The sequence below is a fragment of the Passer montanus genome, unplaced genomic scaffold (assembly GCF_014805655.1).
Source record: "Passer montanus isolate IOZ18808 unplaced genomic scaffold, ASM1480565v1 scaffold10, whole genome shotgun sequence".
In the NCBI taxonomy this organism is placed as follows: domain Eukaryota; kingdom Metazoa; phylum Chordata; class Aves; order Passeriformes; family Passeridae; genus Passer; species Passer montanus.
The window spans coordinates 5,682,626-5,702,843 of record NW_024356505.1 but is presented as its reverse complement, the minus strand read 5'-3'; the positions used below and the strand labels follow the sequence as shown (position 1 = coordinate 5,702,843).

Sequence of the window (20,218 nt, the reverse complement as noted above, 5' to 3'; positions counted from 1 at the left end):
AACTATGTTCCAAATATTGTGCTGTTTTTTCCAGAGGAGGACCCAATATTCTTGTTCCACTGTTCATTTATATTTTCTGGGGTACAACTGTAAATTGTCTTTCTCAATGCACTTATTATATAATGGCAAGGAAGAATAATGAGGGTGGCATTTGGAAATGTTTAAGTTCATTTGTATTCCTTGTACAGATGGCCTCTGCAATCATAAGTAACAGAGAAGTATCCAAGGAATTTTCAGGCGATTAATCCAAGTTTAAAACCAGCATCATCCCAAGAGCAAGCTGCAGAAAATGCCTGGAATGTTAATAGAAAGTACTTCTGGAAGGAAAACGTGGTTGTTGTTTCCTTCCCTTGAAAACCGATTGCTGAAAGGGACGTTGTTGATTTATGGTGTCTTCTGTCTGTCTTTCCAGAACTCCAGCGCAGATCATCGGGTTCGACTGGACCTTGGGCTTTGGGACAAATTCAGTGAACTTGCAACGAAGTGCATTATTAAAATAGTGGAATTTGCAAAGCGATTGCCAGGCTTTACAAGTTTGACCATTGCAGACCAAATAACTCTACTGAAAGCAGCCTGCCTGGATATACTGGTATGTATTTTTAACATCATTGTTCTCCTACTCAAGTGTTTTCTATTCTTCTTTTTACTGTAGTTGACAGGAAGAGGGGGGTGAAATATGGCCCTGACCTTATTGTTGTAAAATTGAACTTACTGGGTAGTCTGGTGCGGTCAGAAGATCATTCCAGCACACCTACAGAGGTGTCTTTTGGGGGATGAGCATGCTTCCCAAAAAAAGGCCTTACACTTTGTGGGTTTCAGTAAAATACATTTTGGTATTGTGACATGTGACATTTTCCAAAGACAGCTTTGGAAAATTGTCTTTACTGTTAACACTTAAGAGAGACGTGTTTCTCCTTCCTTCCTCTGCATGATCCTATGCATAAAAGATTCCTAGAGTAACAGTGCACTGTATAATGGTTTAGGAATGTGCTGTAGCTGTTTGTTACAAGGGAGTTTAAGGAATAAGACACAAGTCTTTGGAATTAGTGTTTTTAAGGTTTTAGAGGGGAAGCTGGTGTGCTTGGAGCCTGTCAGATGCAAGCCTCTGGCACTCATAGCCCCCTGCTTTCTCCAATGCTGCAGGTATCTGTGGAAGTGGCCAATGTAGTGGACTCACTACAGGTTTTAGCTAAATGTAATTTAAACAGGCAAACATGCAACCTGCAGGAGGGAACTGTGCAGGTGGGCTGGGAGTTTTTCTCCAGACCTTGCCTTGCCACTATGTCAAGGCAAAGCTGTCTTCCCTCCCTTTGTCTCCGGTTGTTTCTGTCACGCTGACCTTCAGAGGAACCCTCTGGGATCTCAACATTTCTTTATCGAGATCTTAGAGGTCTTCAGGCTTTTAGTGGCAGATATGCTGGTGGTAGCAATAACTTGCAGTAAAACAGTACGTTCAATGTAAACATATTTTAAATATTTCATTCTGAGCACAAACCTTCAGGTCCTCATTGAGCCAAGCTTGGCCAGTCTAGAAGCATCTTGTAGGATGGCTACTGTAGATGTATTTTTGTCATGACACAGGAGTTTAAACTAGGGAAGCTGAAGTTGAAGTAATTAATCTTGGAATTTCTAAAAGTGCATTGCTTCAAACAGGATCATGTTGAGGGGGACGTTAACTGCTGTGACCTTTTCCTCTTGTTTTGTCAAAAGCTGTTTGGAAGAATCGCATCAAGAGGACATTGATGAAGGAGGAAGAGGGGTAGGAGAGGGGAAGGGGTATCATTCTTTGGCCTATAGAAAAAGGGAAGGTTGAGGTTGCCCTGCCATGCTTGAGAGTCACCTCTTGTTGTTCCCTTAATCCAGGCGCTCATTCAGACTCAGCCATCTCATTGTTACTGAGAGTGTCCCTCCGTGGGGCAGGGCCATTCGTTACCGATTGCACGCCTGTCATCACCAGCTCTGTCCCCATCAGATTCTGTTACCTTCCCCTCACACGAGAGGCAGATGGTGATCAAAAAACTGCAGCATTGCCTCGAGTGTGTTCTGCCAGCAGCAGGGGATGGGAACTGCTTTGTGCTGTGCTGCTGTAACCCGTAACAAATAGTTAATACAGAAACTATACAAAAAGGGTGAGGAGCAGCCAGGATATGGCAAGAACCTGCTCATCCAAGCCTTTTACCCCTAAAACTTCAGCCCTCAAGCTGCCACCCTGTTTGTTTGTGCCATGCCCTGTCTCCATAGCTGCTGGATAAGAAATGCCCTAATTCTGTAATCCTGCAAGCTCCTGATGCTCTTTGTTGGGGTGGGCGGTGGCAGCTTGCCCTGGGAACATGCACAGCCCCTGTTGCACAGGGTCCCTGCAGCAGCTCCACTCAGTGCTGCCATTGCCACCACTGGCTAAAAAATTGAGGGGACCCTTTTTGGTAGGGGTTTTATCTGAAGTGCCTCGATAAAGGCACTTCGATCAAAGTGATTAAATAAAAGCCTAGTTGCCAGATAGAAAAACAGAATGAAGCAGGTGGTAAATGGTGACTTTATTTCAACTAATTAATGGATAGAAATGTTGATTCTTTAATACAATTCAGCACTTTTACTTTGTGGCCACTGGCAACATTTCAAGCTCTAGTTATAAACTTTATTGAGGCCTGTCATTCCAGATCACCTGCTCATTCTTTTTTTATTTTTCACAAAGCCAGAGAAGGTGACACATCCGCACGAGCAGGGCATAGCGAGCACCATAGGAGCCTGCAGCTGGGAGGACCTGAGGCTTTTCCAAACTCACGAACAGATATGGCACGGCTAATAGTCCTAACTTCCTGTGTGACATTTACACAAACTTTATGTGACTATTTTATGTGCTGCTTAAAAAGAAAATGAGATAATTACCGTGACACAGTAATGCGTAGTGTGCGCGCCGCCTGTGAAATGCTGCATCCATTAAAGCAGCATCACCTGCGCATAATCGGAACTGCAGTGCTGTTCTCTAGCTTTATTTAAGCTGAACACCAGTACTGGAGCAGTTTTAATAGCACGTATTCCCCCCCGCTCCCAAAGCCAGTTGTCCTAGTTATGAGTGTTTCATTGTGTGGTGCCTTGAGATGCAGAGCGAGCGCTGCTGCCCCTCCTGCTGCACCGAGCCCCCAGTGGTGCTGTGTGAGCTCTGCTGAGCAGGGCCATGAGCCTCAGCAGTGTTCCCTCATGATCCTGCTGCTCTGCCATGCCCTGGATGTGTTCCCAGAGCCACAGCACGTGGGAGGAGCAGCGTGGGGCTCCCAGGTAGGGTGGCCAGGCTTCCCTGCCAGCAGGACCCCTTCACTGCCCGCCTGCCCTTCAGCACCAGCTGTAGAGAGTCTTAAGCATTTATAGACCCTGCCAAGGTCTCTGCTCAATTGGTTCCTGTGGCTGTGCATACTTAAGGCCCTCTTAAACAGACTGACAAAGGAAATGGTGCCAGGAGCTCAGTAAACTCCAATGGGTAGTGGGCCAAAGAATTGTTTTATGTACAAACAAACACTAACTCTGGAAGGGAAAAAACATCAAGCTTCCTGAGGCAGTTTGAGGTGCCAAATGAGGGTTGTGGAATTTGAATCTTGTCTGGTACCAAAAGTTTTAGCAATAAATATTACTAAAATTCAGTCAATAACCCTTGTAAAAGTGAGTGCTTGTCTGCTGGTACACTGGCCCAGCAGCAGCCAAGCATCCCTAGCCTTGCTGAGCTCTGGCAAGACAAATATGGAAAGAATCCAGAGTCCAGTCTATCTTAAATCCAGTGGATAAAAACCTGAGAAGTCCTTGAATGCTAATCCTTAATGATGTAATTTTTGTTTTCTGTGGTAAGCCCCCGTGTGTTAATGCCAGGCAGGAATTTGTGTGTGCAGAACAAGCTGTGCTGACGGGGTTTGGCAGCGCCATGAGGCATCACTGCCTCAGAGTCACCTGCCTGGGTTTCTCCTCTCAAGGCACTGGCCCAGCCAGCTGAGGCAGCTAGTGTCTAACAACTGGATTTCTCTAAAAAATAGGCCCAGCTTGCCCTACCTAATCTGTTTAAAATGAGTAACAATTCTGTGGTAGCGGCAATGCCATAAATGCAACTTTCTGGCTGACTTTGGTTTGGTGCCTCTGGTAGGGTTTTTGCTTTGCACTTTATGACAGGCTCATATGAATCCCTAATGCTTTAATATATAAATATTCCTTAAAACAAAGAGGCCTTTAATAATGAGGGAAAACCATATTTATGGCTGCAAGTGGCATTTAAGAGCAGAGTGACAACTAAAATACTTGGCTTGGTTGCAAAATCTAAACAACACTGAGGACATTGGGAGTTCAGTTTAAAATGGAGAAAGATACCGTGATTTCTTATTTTGAAGTGCTGATGTTTCCCATATGTTCTTCAGTGAATATGAGCTTGAAATCAGCTTTACTTTGACACTGGAAATTTGCCCAAGAACAGTTTAGCAACAATCAGCAATATCCACGGCGTTTCACAGATCCTGATGAAGGACAGAAATTAAAAAAAAAAAAAGAAAAACAACAAAAAAGAAAAACACTATTTCAAATGATCTGTCTTGGAGTTTAATAACAGCGTGTTGGGGGATAATGTCAAAGGAATGCAGAGGAAACCTGAGACCTGATTGCTGCAGTCAAGTTAAGTGCATTGCTGAGAACACATAGTTGATCTTCGGCCGTGCGGTGCCCAGCGGAGCCGCTGCGGGCTCCCCCGGCTGACGGCTGGTGCAGCCCTTGGGCTGCGAAGGCCTGAAGGCTGCCTTCAACAAAAACCTGTCCTGCTTGCTGCCTAAGCCTGCAGGTAGATAATCCTACCCGACTTCATGTTTTCATTATAAATTTTGCCGGGCCCTGCAGGTCCCTTTCTGTGCATGCCCACAGGGGCTGGCTTGAGGCTGAGTAACCTCACCCAAATTTGCTCCCAATGAGGATTCAGCCTGGAAGTTCTTCCTCTGCTTTAGCCCTGGGGGTCTCTTTGCTGAGCACTCCTATCATGCAACCCCCAAACACTGTGGGGCTTGTGGCACTGGGAAACAAGCACAGGGAGCTTTGCTGTGGGGCAGCCAGCAGCCTGGTGCGTATGTGTTCAGCCTCTGGGCTGTTGGGAACATCGCTCCAGGGCACCCCAGTCCCTCTGGGCAGGGATCTCCGTGGCAGCTGGTGTCCAGACCTACCCTCTGAGGGAGGATCTGGGGGATCCATATCTGCCAGCCCTGCTTGGGCAGCTGCCGGGGAAGCTGCAGGCAGCCTGGGGAATACCCCATGGCATTGCCCAATTAAGTTCCCAATCCTGCTCTGCTAATTTGTTGGGAAGGGAGTCCTGATGTTGTGGAGGGAGGAACTCTCCTTGCCAAGGCTTACCAATTGAAATAGCACTGGAGTCAAAGGGGCTGCCTTTCTGCCTGGCTGAGCTAAGGGAAAAGCAGTACCAGGTAAGAAGTACAGAGCCTTGTTCCTCCCAGAGTTAGAGACATGATCTTCTTCAGCCATGCATCCTTACTGGAAGGCAGCTACTGTCTGTGCAGGCCTCAGGTGGGAAGAGCTGCACTCCAATTCCTCTTGCATGCCATTAGAGAGGTGAACCAAGCAGCTCTTGGGTGTCACAGTAAATATGTAGCTCTGGAACCTTTCTTTTCCTGAACACCAGGTATTCTTCATGTTTCTTCTGCTTTCTGTACAATCTTTTAATGATTTAAAAGAGCAACCCACTGTGAACTTCAGGGGAGAGCATGGCCAGTGGTCACTGGCAGTTCTGAGTGTGGTAAAGATGCTGCCTCTTACTTACGGGGTGCTGGGCTTTATAATGTTAATTTTTTCTAATGATCCTGAACAATACATTGGCTACTACATAAAATCTAGCAACCACACACTTTTAAGATGGCATATTAAGGGCAATATGTGGTCACTGAGGAATTAATGTGCTGTGTGTTTGTATTTGTGATGCTCTTGGTCACTGATTCTGCTCTTGGTCACTGATTTAAGTAATTTGAAGAACTCACTCTAATTCGGAGGTAAGGCAACAATGTCATACGTGCCTGTCCAACCACACAAAGTTTCAGTACTTCAATGTATACCCAGAATGTGAGATAAGATTATTGCTGAGACAGAAAACAGTTGAAGATCTATCTGCAGAAATAGGCCCTATTAAGTATCTTACCAAGGAACTGAAGAAGAGAAACAAAAGCTTCCCTACAGGTGTCTTACAGACAGTGTTCTCCTCGTTCTCCTCCCTGTTTATTTGAGCAGTGTTGCCAGGCGAAGATGAAAGTGGGAGAACCAAGCCCAGACTGGTCAGCTGCCATGTGCTGGGGCCTCTGACTCAGAGCCTCAGAAGCTACAGGAGTAATTAAATTCTCCCAGTGCTCTCTTATATTCATGTCAATCTTTTTTGTTGTATCTTTAAAACCAAGTAGGATGGGAAATAAATACAGTCAAGCCCTGAAAAAACACAGCTGTAGTCTTAGCTCAGCTAATCAGCCTGACTTCGACAGGGTTTCAGTTCAGTTTAGTTTCGGCACAAGCCCTCTCCCACCTCTGATTATTTTAAACATTAAGCACTGATATATATAACAGAAATATGTCAACATGATGGACCCCTCTTTTATTTGGTCCTTACGGCCCTGTTCATTAATTGCAGCTGTACAAATGATCCGGTGCCACAAATCATGGCACACATCCTGAGAGGCGGAAGCGTTCACGCACACGCTGCCTCTCTGGCCGTGCTGCCACCTCTGCTGTGACAGCGCTCTTGACGCTGCCCTTACCCCAGAGGCATTTACTAACAAAATGTGGAGCATCCTCGGTGTTTTATTCATGTGTTTTGCATTCCCCCGTGCCCAGTTAGAGGTGTGAATCCCCGTGCTCCCCTCGAAGGCTCTTTGATCTGGGGTCAGCACTGGGTGGCTGTCGGCGTACAGGCGGGCTTGCCAAGGCCGGCACTGCCCGGGCGTGCTCAGGAATGAGGCGCTGTCAGCGGCTTCGCACCAGGCAGGCAGGGCCTGCCACCACTGGGGCTCCGCAGGGGGAAGCGCCAGCGCCGGCAGGAAGGCTGGCAGCCAGCGGGCTGGTGAGGAGGTTTGGTATTACAGCACACAGAAATAGCAACCACCAGAAGAGAAGAAAAGCTGAGCCAACTCCTTAGACCACGGGCCAGGCTGCCAGGAGTAGTGTGTGCTGGTGTTTGGAGGTGCAGAGTTTGATGTTCCGCTGGGTGCAAACTCCCAGGCTGACAGGGCGAGCGTGCTCCAAGGAAACCCTACCTGCAGCTGCTGGGGAGATAGAGGGCTTTGTCCTCATGGCAGTGTTTGTCTGTCTGCTCTTGCAGAAGAGGGGAAGGCAGCCCAAAATTCTGTCTCTTCAGCAGCTCACAGCTGTCCACACTCACTCCCACAAGCTTCCACTCCCACAGCGTTGTCATTGTCAAAGATACAACCCAGGGAAGTGCTGCTGTGCAAAAGTGATCCCCAAAATCAGTGAGATATGCCTTTCTTCAAAAAGGTGAGATGCTCAGGCCCTGGTTGGGTCAGATCAGCAATTTATCAGATCAGTCACATTTTATAGTTAGGTGCAAGTGGCAGACTAATAAAAGAATTGTTTTTGTGGGTATCACTGTAGTATTGGTGACCTGGGTGGTGAGAGTTTCTCCAAAGTTTTGATTATTTCATAACTAGGGGGAAATTGCTGTCCTTAGGTTTGTGTTACAAGGAATAGACATAGTCAATAGAGTATATTTGTGTTGTACCTGAGAGTTTTTGTGCGGCTAGAACTGCACAAACTGGAGTTTGTTTTCAGATTGTTCTGACGTGGCCAAGTACTGAAGTTCCACGGAATCATTCGCCGCTTTAGAAAATGCAACGAACTTCTCATGGATTAAATTCTTCAAAACTGGAGTTTGTTTTCAGATTGTTCTGACGTGGCCAAGTACTGAAGTTCTATGGAGTCATTTGCCACACTAAGAAAATGCAACAAACCTCTCATGGATTAAATTCTTCAGATTACATTTTTCTTTTCTTTTTCCACAGATCCTTAGAATTTGCACAAGATACACACCGGAACAAGACACCATGACCTTTTCAGATGGCCTTACCCTAAACCGAACTCAGATGCACAATGCCGGATTTGGCCCGCTGACTGATCTCGTGTTCACATTTGCCAACCAGCTCCTGCCTTTGGAAATGGATGATACAGAAACAGGTCTCCTTAGTGCCATCTGCCTAATCTGTGGAGGTATCGTACTGCATGAAATCTAATGCCTTTCAAAAGGACATGATAATGTCTTCATTTATGTTCTACTTGTTTTGCTTTCCTTTACTTAAACATATTATATATAGATTTGTAACATTATTGTATGTATTATATAAGCTACTTAATGCTAAAAGTTTGCTTTCCACTGGTGATAGTTACTGGTTTTATTATTGATAATTTGAAAAAAAGTACTGAAATCCTTCTGTCAAGCAACCAGTCCTATTGTTTGCCTGACAAAGGGCATTGAGATAACCAACAGAATGGTTGGAGTGGGGAGGGACCTCTGGAGATCAGGTCCTGCTGTGTTTTTGCTAACCAGTCTATGGGTACCTGCATGAGTGAGCTTTCTTCCAGAAAGATGCCCAATTACACATAAATATAATTGTGTGCATCTGCATTGGTTTCAGTCACGTGGAAGCCATTGGGGATAACTTTCTTTAGCAAAAAAATGTGTTATACTTCCAAACTGGGGCTGAAGGGAGCTCAAAAGAGTGATTGTCAATTAAAATCATAGGCTTAAAATACAAAAAGTGAAGTATCGGATAATTTGCAAAATAATCTGTAAATTTCTGTTGGTTTAATCACTTGGTCTCTCTCCTCCTTGACAAAATCTGGATTAGCAATAGAAGCACACCTTGTATAGCTGGGCCATATTGTTGAAACACAAACTGGGTGCTGCAAGTGTTTGAAACACAAGAGTCAGTCTTTGTTGGCAGCGGCCCTTTAGTACAAAATCATTCCGATTTTATGTGTCTCTAACCCTAACCCATTAAAAGCATTGATGGGCTCCTAGGTGTCAGTGATATGTGACTTCTCGTGTGTCCTGGTGCAGAGGGGTGGCATCTGTTGTCATCCAAGCCAGCACTGCCATCTGCTGATTCCTGATGGTAACTCACTTTACTGTACAAGTGGTAACAAAAAATAGCTGTAACCTCTCTGTGTACCTGGACTGCCTATCAGTGACATATATAAAATTAATTCCAAAATATTGTTTGCAGTAGGGTGTTTCCCCCTTGAAGAGTGAGGTACAAGAGCAAACTGGTAATTCTTGACCACCCACATTACAAACCTTTCCAGTCACCAAGGAAAAAGATTAATCCATGTTTCAGAAAGTTGTGGTTTATCCTCTTCCTATGGAATGCTCACTACAGAGTGCGCATTGTTTAGCGGAGAACAAAATTCATGGAGTTCTAATCGAAAACACAGTGTAGATTCTGTGATTTGGAGTTTATTTTAAAAATTAAATATTTCAAATCATATGAGTGATATGATACTTTTCTACAGATCGCCAGGACCTTGAAGAACCAATGAAAGTGGATAAGCTTCAGGAACCCTTGCTTGAAGCACTGAAAATTTATATCCGAAAGAGACGACCCAACAAGCCTCATATGTTCCCAAAGATCTTAATGAAAATCACGGATCTTCGTAGCATCAGTGCAAAAGGTATGGCTTCTCCTAATAACTCAACAGGAGTTGTTGCATTTCAGAGGAACTGGCCTAGACACCTGGGTTGTTATTTTTTTTAACACATCTAAGAAAGAAAGGTCCTCGTGACCTGATTCTTCCCAGCTTCTTTACGTAATTCCTGCCTTGAAATTGGTTTTGCTTTAAACATGCATGGTGCTCCATTCTCCATGCAACTGACAGTGAAAAAGATGTTGTAGGTGCAAGTAGTAGCAAATCATTAGCATGAGGTCTTTGTTAGTCATTTTAGGACAAGATAAAACCTTTGTTAATGTTTACAAGGTGGTTCAGATCAACATGTGCTTTGTATCACCAATGGCTTTTTAAAAAGTCTGGTTACAGACTGCAGAAAACACTTGTGCAACCAAAATTCCCCTAAACTGTGGTCTGAGGTATTGGAGATATAGAACTGATTTGATCCAGCATTTTGGACATTCAGCCTCTCTAATCCAAATGAACCATACCTAAACATGGATCAGTTTTACCATTTTATGCAGTCTTGCATGTGCTGGATTGATCCTGTGCAATTCATAGTCTAAGCACTGCCACACATTCTCTAAAGCACTGGTGTAGCTGAATGCTCTCACTTGATCAGAACAGGTTCTCTGATGTATTAGTCTGAAAATAGAGAGTCTAAAGCACAACAGTTCTTGTTCTTATGGTGGCTGATGCAGTTTCACCTTCTTACTCTGCTTTACTCAGCAACAGATTTGCTACCCCTGATAGGTGAGCAGGCACACGAGTTTGTATGTACAGGTAGCTGTGTAGGTTGGACCTGTGCTTTTAGGAAGATTACCAATTTCATTTGACACAGTTTGGGGGAAGACTTGGGGGGAAAAACCCAGCAGATAATTCACTCAACACGCTTGTTTTAAATTTAAACCTTAACTGCTCCACTTCAAACAAAATAAATCCAAGTTAAAAGATTAAGTTAGCGCTATCTTTATAAAAAGAAGTGAGCAGTTTAATTGGATTGATTAGAACCAAAAGAAGTAACTTGGAAGGGAAACACCAGAGCTAGAAGCAAAAGTATCCTAAAAAGGAACCACTTTACCAGGTTATCTAAAGCTTGCAGTTTACCCTCAAGTAAAACAAGCTCCATCCAACTGAATCTACAAAATAAATTTAGAGCAGTACTGAGCTATAAAAGCATTTGGGAGAGCCCTTTTGTTCCACTGTTTATACTTCTGGGATATCCATTTCCACTTCCCTTCGTCTTTACCAGAGCCTTCACACTCCTCAAGAACACAACTCCCTATATTCCATTCACAAGAAAGGCTTCTTTTCATTCTGACATAAGTATTTAACTCTAATTATATCATTAATGTTTCATAGTAGAACTAAATCATACCAAAGGATGGTGATGTCCTGGAGGGTTGGGGATGTCTTGAGTTTCGTTTTAAAAGATGTACGTTAGACGATAATGGCTTTGGATGGCACCTGATCCCTGAAAGCAAACACCAAAGCAAGCATTAATCTGAAACACTGAGAGTGTCTGCTTTGGCATTAGAGCTATTGCAGCTAAAGGGTGAAGGGTTTGTGGGACTGAAGCAAGACAATTCTGAGTTCTTCTCATCTTCTGAGTTATCTTCTGATTAAGTTGGAAGTATGCAAAACCTGAAAAATTTCTCTGGCTTTGCACTGAATGACCACACAAACACTTCACTGCACCTGACAGAACAGTGGAAAGCAGGTGTTTAACATGGCCAAATTGAGCTCCTCAGCACAGCTCTGACAGCTGGTTTTCGGAGAACCTCTCAGCATCATTCTGCATTAATATCTTTCCCCTTACAGTTATTTCAGACTCTTAAGTCAGCAGCCACTTGAAAAGTCAATCATTGCCTTTGTAGATGATTTTTTTCAATGTTCCTCATGTAAGGCATAAACACTTAAATGCTCCTTCCAGCTTGGAGTGTGTAGTGCTCTCTCCAGCATGCCCACTGCAGCAGCATGGATAAGCACAGTATTTATTTCCAAAGCATCACTCTTCTACAATGGTTTTTCAATAACCAAACTATTTTCTCTGTAATTTTTTTGGGGTTCTTCTTGTTGTTTAAAAAACACAGGTTCCTCTTCCACTGAACTCCAATTTTAAGATGATCAGGAATCCTGAGCAACAGGAATGCTGAAGTTTATGGCTATAAATTGCTTGATGCAGAGTTCCCTCAGTGCTGCCTGTGTTCGTGCTGTGCCCCTGCCTGCTGACCACACACTGAGACTTCGTGCTGGGCTTTCTTTCCTCCCTAAACCAGTTGTTGTGGGCTCCCAGTCTGAGTGGGCAGGACTGAGGCAGTAATTTTGTGTGCACTCACCTGCTGAGCCCCCTCTGCAGACAAATGCCTGGAACTTGTCACAAGCCCAGCTCAAAGAGCCTCAGCAGAGGCAGAGCTGAGCACTCCTCAAGGCTCCTGCACACTTTGGTGGCTCATTAGCACAAGACAAGATGCCTGAAGAATACAGAAGGCAGCTTCCCCCCGTGCAAAAAGTACCTTTTTGCCTGAATGTGTTCTTTTCTAAAACAATTGTTTGTTAAATTCTGTATCTCATTTCACAGTTTTCTCTATGGGAAGGAAACATTTTGACTTAGATCACTGCAGTTCTTTTGCAGGATTCATCTCACCTATTTAACACAGACAGAATTTTTGTCATTCTTTGCAGAACCAGTACAGAATGAAGACTAAATGTTATTCCAGTTTAAAAAGACATTGACATGATCACAGCCTAATTTAATTTTTCAGTATAATTTAATGCCATTTTGGGTCCTTCTTTAAAAATAGGCAGCTCATCCAATTTACCTGTATTGAAATATCAGTTGCTATGTGATAGATTTGAATTAATTTTTAAGGAGTACTCATCAAGCTCCCTCCTGAACTGCATGAAGCAGATCACTCACACACCTTTGTGTGCAAGTATAGAAGGAGACACCAAATCTATTAACAAAATACACCCTGAAATTACTCCTGTAATGCTAACAGAAAGGAAATTGTATGAATCATGCTCATGGGAAGGATTTTGTGTTTTCTTTTTAAAGGTGCAGAACGTGTCATTACATTGAAAATGGAAATTCCTGGATCCATGCCACCTCTTATTCAGGAAATGCTGGAGAACTCTGAAGGACATGAACCACTGACACCAACCTCAAATGGAAATACTGCAGAACACAGTCCCAGTATCTCACCTAGTTCAGTGGATAACAGCAGTGTCAGTCAATCCCCTATGGTGGAATAAGACATTTTCCAGCTACTTCAGACATTCCTAATACCTTATGTACAGGGATGAAAAGCAAGAAAACATTTTTACTGCTGCTTAGTTTCTGGACTTAATATATATCTATATATGTATATATATATAGATAAACTCAACAAGGACCAAGAAATTTTCATATGTATCGATATATACTCCTTGCTGTTTAAACTCTTAAAACTAGAAAATGCAAACTTTTGAAACTCTAAATCAGCCATTTCATGCAAAAAAAAATAGTTAAGCTTCTGTTTTCTTCTCTGAACACTCAATATTGCATGGTGACAAGACAGATCTCAGTCTTCAAATTCTGGTTGCATTTCTGATGACTTTGTACATACAAATGTATGGCTGTACTCTCCATACTGGATGTTTGGTGCTTTCCTTTTGTCTCTCATACCTAAAACGATCAAGACACCAACCACAGGACATGGACTACTGTACACATCCAGAGAAGGAAGTTGAAAGGACCGTCTGATTTAGTTGAAATATGAAAACTTGTCCTTGCTGCCCTCAGTTTGCATCTCCTTCCTTGTAAAAAGTATACAAAACGTCACTGCCCCAGCAGAAGAGGTATCAGTGTCAGCATTAACTGCCAGATCAGTTATTCAGATGTCATTTGTTCCACTGTTAATGTCACTTTAAAGTTTAAAGAAGTGGTTTCTTAGCTGGCTGGTGACCTAGCTCCACAATTACCTGCTCCATTTCGACAGCAATGCTATAGCCTCCAAGGCAGAAACACTTTTCAGTGTTACCATGTTCTTGTTTACTTGTTCACAAGCCATTAGGGAAACTTCATGGGATGATAACCAGCAGACTCACTTACAGCTTTTGAATCGCTGAGTCCAGGGTATTTCCTTAAGAATCAACTGCCAGGAATCAGCTGGGCTTTCCAGCCTTCCAGGTGCTAAGGAAGTACAGCTAGGACTTCCAGAAACACAAGGAGAGAATCTGCCTTCTTGGCCTTGTTAAATCACCATGAAGCAGAGTGAAAACTGTGGTAGAATGGTTAACAGATTTAAAGTGTCAGTTTCTTAGGTTTCATTTAAAGCACTAGTGGAATTTTTTTTTTTTATATATTCTAGCAAGTCTGTGATGTACTTTCACTGGCTCTGTTTGTACATTGAGATTGTTTAACAATGCTTTCTATGTTCATATACTGTTTACCTTTTTCCATGGAGTCTCCTGGCAAAGAATAAAATATATTTATTTTAAAAACTGTGTAGAAGTAGTCCCTCTAGCCCAAATTTTCCACACACACACGCACACACGGTAGTTTTCCATTTTTTAATGTTTAAACTTCATTTCAAAAAGCAGGTTTGCTGTTTGCAACCATGACAATTAAAATGTGCTTTAGCACAGCTGTCTAGAACATCTCTACAAGCCAGTCAGACAAATACATGACATTTCAATGAGTAAAAAAGAGCATAAAACTGTAGGTGTAAGAACAAAATGTTAAAATGCCTACACACAATAATAAAAACCATCAATTACATTATCACATAAAATAAGTCAAATGTACAAAAGTTTGCAACAGAGGGGACAAAAGGACAACACAAGATACTTGTTGGAAAACATTTTTGTGCTCTTTGGGCACTTAATTAAACATATCAAAATCATCATCTTCATCAGACTCTGCAAAATATTTCACTTCTTTTCTAGCCCGGCCTGTCCGTGGCTTTGGGGCAGTTTCGGAGGCAAAGCCTGACTGGAAGATTTCCACATCAGAATCCTGGTCAAAAGCGGCCTTCTTGGATTTCTTTAGAAAACAAAAGACAAATCATTTGTGATGCCTTGTACATTTGCCATTTTAATATTCAGAATTGAAAAAAAAACTAAAAACCTCTCTAGCATCTGATTGTTAAAGACACCTCAGCCCCCAACACCATATTAGCAACTTATAAGAACTTAACTTTTATGTGAATTCATGAAGATCTTTTTAAAAAGAGAAGAGACCATAGATGGAACTGACCTTGCTTGGTGTGGACTTGGGTGTTTTCTTCCCAGGGTTGTAGTCACCTTCATTTTCTGAACCAGATGCTTTCCTTTTCTTTGCCCCTCTGCCTTTTCCTAGGTCAGAGATTATGAGTTAACTTTGTTGCTTTGTTGTTTTGGTTTTTTTTAAAATAAATTCCAGACTTCATCAAACTGAAAAACTCCCTAGTGAAGTTACTTTAGTATGTCCACATGTTAAGCTAAAACCCAGTTTACAACTCAAGCTGCTTCACAACAGCAGTATAGTACAGGTATTGAAAAACTCCCTAGTGAAGTTACTTTAGTTACTTTAGCAGTATAGTAAGTATAGTACAGGTATTTTTTATTTTGTCAGTTTTAAATCTTTTCTACTTGTTCCACAGTCACCATTCACCCTGACAGCTCAAGCTTTCAGTTCAAGACAGGGACAAAATTCATGAGATCAAATGACTTCTACACCAAAGTAGAACTACAAGTCCTTGGTCACCTTCTGCACTGATTACACAGCATTAATTCACCATTACTATTTAGTAAATTTACTTTGAACCTCAACCATCAACACTGGCACATACTTCACAGACTCCTCCAGTTATGCTGCTTGCTGTGCTGTGTTGTGAGGACTCAGAGAACGAGGATATCAAAAAATGGGCTTAAAAACCCAGAAAGTGCTACTTACTACAATTACTACCAGAATTTTACTGGCTTGGAAGCAGTTGAGCTCAAAGAAAATTAGTAGTATCCAACAGAATGGAAGACAAGATGTGTGGGGTGCAGCTATTAAATGCATTCCCAACAGTGAAGGTCAGATAAAACCTCCACCTGTGGTTTGCCAAAAAGTCAATAATACACTGTTGTCACAGGAAAGGCTGAGTGATCTACCAGTGATCCATGTGCTCTTAACTTACCACAATTATTGTGGTTCTTACAATAATTGTGAGCCCTGTGCTCCAGAGAGCCCAGGTGTGACTCCTACCTTTGGGTGCTGCCGTCTTCTTTGGAATGCCGAATTCTGAATCTGAATCAGAGTTCACAGTTTCCACCTTCTTGGCCTTGGGAGCTCTTTTAGGCTTAGGAGGCGCATCTAGTTTTGCTGTTGGAAGTTAAAAGATACTAACTAAATTCACAAACTGGTTGGACATATTAAATTGTACTAGGTACTCCAATTATAGCACAAATGGCAGACATTACAACAAGATGAGTGATTTCTGCATTGCGGAAAACATACTTCAGCTTTTATGCTGGAACTGTGTGGAATAAACAGGAAGTTTCCTGTGTCCAGCTCTGAGAAGGACTGGTGCACCCAGTACTATTCCAGGGTCCTTGGCCGAATTCTGTTTCATCTTTCTGAGTACAAACCGTTTACTAGTAGGTAAAGCAGCAAGAGAAGTGCTCCAGCTTGGATACTTTGACCATGTCTGGATACATTACAGTATCCAGCTGCTAGTGACATTTTTGCCTTCAGTTTGGTATGACTGTGGATTGCTTTCCCCAGGATTACAGCAGGAATTTGGGAGGCAGTGCCTCTGTCTCTGTGACATTGCTTTCTCTCAATCTCAGTGAAAAGGAACTTTGGAAAATGCTGAAAGGAGACGAAGGGAACATTCTGCATTTCCTGGAGAATTTCAGTCAGTGCCACACAACTAATCTGGCTGTCTTTAAAAGATGGTGATTGGAATGTTCCCACAGTGGGTATTAAGGGATAGAATCATGGAACCATTTAGGCCATGGAAGACCCTTAAGATCACCAGGTCATGTGTTCTGTAGGGTTACAGATGAGTGATTCTTGCAGAAACCTCAGATACACACCTGACCTACCCTCTACCAGCCACAGTTGCCTCAGACACAAGTACAAACACTCCAGATACCAGGAATGTGGATGCTTGTGAGAACTCAAATTTAATTTATGGGATCACAAGGGGGATGTGTTTGGAGAACAAGAGAGTGTCCCCACAAGCATTTTGGTTATGATGCCTTGAACTGCAGAGGGGTACAACACACTGCCACAGACACTGGATTTGTTCTTCCCTGGAAACAGAGCCTGGTATCAGTGGCTCTGTCCAAGGGACAGCAAAACCCTTAGCTGTTACCTGGTGGCTAAAGGAATAGTGTCCAGAACACTGACTTCCCTCTGTACTAAATACAGGGGGATTCTCATCGGCTGCTTTAACTTACACCCCTAATGGCTGCACAAGTGTGAAGGATCTCTTGACAGCAGCTTGATGGCAAATCAGCTCAGCCAAGCTCTCCACTAGGAAACAGGAATGACAGGAAACAGCCATGACAGGAAACAGAGTGTGCAGCACAATCAATGTACACAGGCTCTCAAGAAGCCCAAGGTTTTGGCAGGAAGTCCAGTCACCTATCAGTCCCACAGGTGATGCAAAGAGTAGATCTCGCTGCTACAATCTCAGCAGCTGGGCTGTTCAAAGCTGTTCAAGCTGAGTAGCTGCTTATCAAGAGTTAGCCTGCTTTTCAAATTTCCCTTAGTCTTTACTACAAAGCCCTAAAACCACAGACAGCTCAAATAGTCATGGAAAAGTTCAGCTGTCTCTTGATCCTCTGTAGTGAACAGCAGAGGTCAAGAGATTTCATCCCAAATTGATCGGAGTCTGAAGTCACAGAAAATCAAACAACTCTGGGACAATTGTTTCAGCCACACACAATAAGCACTCCCAGTGTGAGGGTGAGTGGGTGGAATAGTACATCACCAGAAAATGGGTTCTGAGGAGGCTGCTGCCAAGTCCATGAAGATGGACTTAGAATCAAAGAGAGTACGAAAAGGGTAACCAGATGACCAATGAACTCAGCCTGCTGGGCTATCACTGAACTGTCCAGCTGTGAGGAGGAAAGTGTGGTCATGTCTGATCTGGGCAGAAAAGAAGAACTGATAACTGGTGAAAGCAACCTGTCATGTTTCCATGCATTGAGAAGGAGAGTGCCCCTAAGGCTACTCAGAAGGCAAAAATTTAACTCTTGCTTGCAAGAGAGCCTGTTTATACCTATTTTGTGTGTGTACAGATTAATGAGAAACTCAGAAACAGATCACAGCTCTATTTTCAGGTTTCAAGTTAGGCTAATGACAATTCACTTACATCCAGACCCTCAAAAAAGAGAGAGAGAGAAAGACTGAATGTTAAACTGCATCCATGCCTAGCTACTGCACACAGAGTTCACGCTTCCATTTGCTGCAGTACAGAAATTCAATATAAAAGACTACTCTATTAGAGATCAGTTATTTCTGTATGCAATCTTTATTTACTGTACCACAGAACTTTACCAACAACTGGGAGTGTTTGAGAAGTATTCAGGCATTCACTGATTTAACTGTTAACAAATTAAAGTGGACACAATGTATCAAGAAATAGATTAGAAACAGGGAGGCAATGGGACAAAGGGTGAAAAGATGCTGCAGTTCACTGGTGTCTAAAATAGAAAACAACATTTTGTTATCATTTTTAAGAGAATAAGTTAACTATTGTAACTGGCTGTTTTCTTGTCACTCTCCTTGAAGTACCTTTTTTACAGAAGAATTAATATATTAAGTTCAGCTGCAAGTTTGGTCAAAAGAAGTTTTAAAAACAAAGGCCTCAGTATCATAAGGAAAAAATGCTGCAAGATGAAAGTTCTAAAAGCTGACTAATAAATGAAAGAATTTATACCTCTGAAGTCTGAGCAGACTCTTGCTCTGTTCCAAGAAGAAAAAGTGATAGCCCTCTATGATGGTTTTGGCTGGGACAGAGTTTGTTTTCTTCATTGTAGGTGGTACGGGACTGCATTTTGTATTTGGGCTGGAGATGATGTTGACAATGCAGCGATATTTTGTTGCTGCTGACACTGACTCAAGGCCTTTTCTGTTTATCACACCAGCAAGGGGCTGGGGGTGCACAAGGAGTTGTGAGGGGACAGTCTACACAGCTGCCTCCAACTGACCCAAGGGATATTCCACACCTCCTGGTGTCATGCTCCACTTTACTTATCCCCTGAAGCTAAAAACCTCCCATTAGTTAAACTATTTGAAGGCTGAACACCACCTCTGGACACGGAAGGTACGAAGTTCTGACACTACAAAGTAGCCAGTGGAAAGAAACAAATTAATATTATTAAGGAGCTGGAGAAAGTTCATACCCTATTGCTGAATTTCAATGAGTTCAAATACCCTATTGCTGAATTTCACAGAGCTCAAAATAAATGAAAGCAGTTCCCACTCTGAAGACTGAAGAGACAATGAAAAGGTGAAGATGGATGACTTTCAAATAAAAGGACTGGCTTCCAGACCAATTCTATACATACCCTTTTTGGCAGCTACTGTTTTACTTGGAATTTTCTCTGTTTGTTTTGGGGCAAAAGATGATGAGAAAACAGGAGCAGAATCCTCATCATCACTGTCCAATTTTGTTGTATCTACAATCACAGAGTAAGTTTAGAATAAGATCCATTCATGGCATATATTAATTACATCAATATTAACTACAGTAAAAGTTAATCTCAAGTAAGTGTTTGTGTACAGCTATGGATGTACTGGGACTTCCTTACCTATGATACAAGCTTTGTTCCTCTAAAGATCAGAACTTCTTGCACTTTTCCCCTTTATAAAGAGGGAGGATGTGGACATCCTTATACTGCAACTACTCTGTGAAGTTTGTGTGTACCACTCCCCAAAGCATCCCATTAATAGTTGCTATAAAAATTAAATGGAACTGTGAAAACAATCTCACCATCATCCGTCTTCTGAGAGTATGATGGAAAAGAGAAGATGTTCCCAAAATCTTGATTTTTCTTGGCTTGAGATGTTTTTCTACTTAGCAAAAAAAAAAAAAAAGGGAATTACATGAGTTACATGAAGCATACTAAAGTATGTAATATCCATGCAAAATTTAAATCCTGTTTTAACATTTCCAGCATTTTTGTATCTGCTTGCAGCAGTCAAACCCTAAAACTGACATCCAGTCAAGAACTCCAGGCATTTCAAATTAACAGAATTACATTTTTTTTCAATAGTTCTCTATACCAGACTGGCACAAGACAGAAAACAGAGAACCTTTAAAAACATAGTTTAGCAGATTATATTACAGACAGTGTATCATAACTATTTTTATATGTTATTGTATTATTCTTTTAAATCATGAGTCACCCCCTGCATAGGTGAGTTGCAAGGCTGAGATAACACACACTTGAATTCCTCCACATTTTATTTTTCATGGTGCATGTAGAGAAGTAACAGGCTGATGTTTCTCAGTTTTGTTCAGACACTTTTGCATTGAAAAAATTATTAATAAAAAAATGCTACTGA

The 20,218-nt window shown here is 42.3% G+C and overlaps 2 protein-coding genes across 15 annotated transcripts in view; one reads left to right on the top strand and one right to left on the bottom strand.

The window, feature by feature from the left end:
• The window catches only part of RARB (retinoic acid receptor beta), a 323,420-nt gene extending 310,229 nt beyond the window's left edge, over positions 1–13,191 (top strand). For all 11 annotated transcript variants that reach the window (XM_039705235.1, XM_039705215.1, XM_039705224.1 and 8 more), the window contains 4 exons: positions 413–589; positions 8,028–8,232; positions 9,535–9,693; positions 12,746–13,191. In XM_039705235.1, the coding sequence (XP_039561169.1) occupies positions 413–589; positions 8,028–8,232; positions 9,535–9,693; positions 12,746–12,942 (738 nt within the window). In that variant the 3' untranslated portion in view covers positions 12,943–13,191. The remainder of the gene's footprint in view (positions 1–412; positions 590–8,027; positions 8,233–9,534; positions 9,694–12,745) is intronic.
• A 1,034-nt stretch (positions 13,192–14,225) lies between these two features.
• Positions 14,226–20,218, bottom strand: part of TOP2B (DNA topoisomerase II beta) — a 61,637-nt gene continuing 55,644 nt past the window's right edge. Inside the window, exons 32-36 of one of the 4 annotated variants that reach the window (XM_039705187.1) lie at positions 19,644–19,723; positions 19,219–19,329; positions 15,902–16,018; positions 14,927–15,024; positions 14,226–14,713 (exon numbers count right to left, since the gene is read on the bottom strand). In XM_039705187.1, the coding sequence (XP_039561121.1) occupies positions 14,552–14,713; positions 14,927–15,024; positions 15,902–16,018; positions 19,219–19,329; positions 19,644–19,723 (568 nt within the window). In that variant the 3' untranslated portion in view covers positions 14,226–14,551. Of the gene's footprint in view, positions 14,714–14,926; positions 15,025–15,901; positions 16,019–19,218; positions 19,330–19,643; positions 19,727–20,218 lie in introns of all 4 variants that reach the window. The other 3 variants (XM_039705176.1, XM_039705194.1, XM_039705202.1) reach the window with 3 other exon arrangements.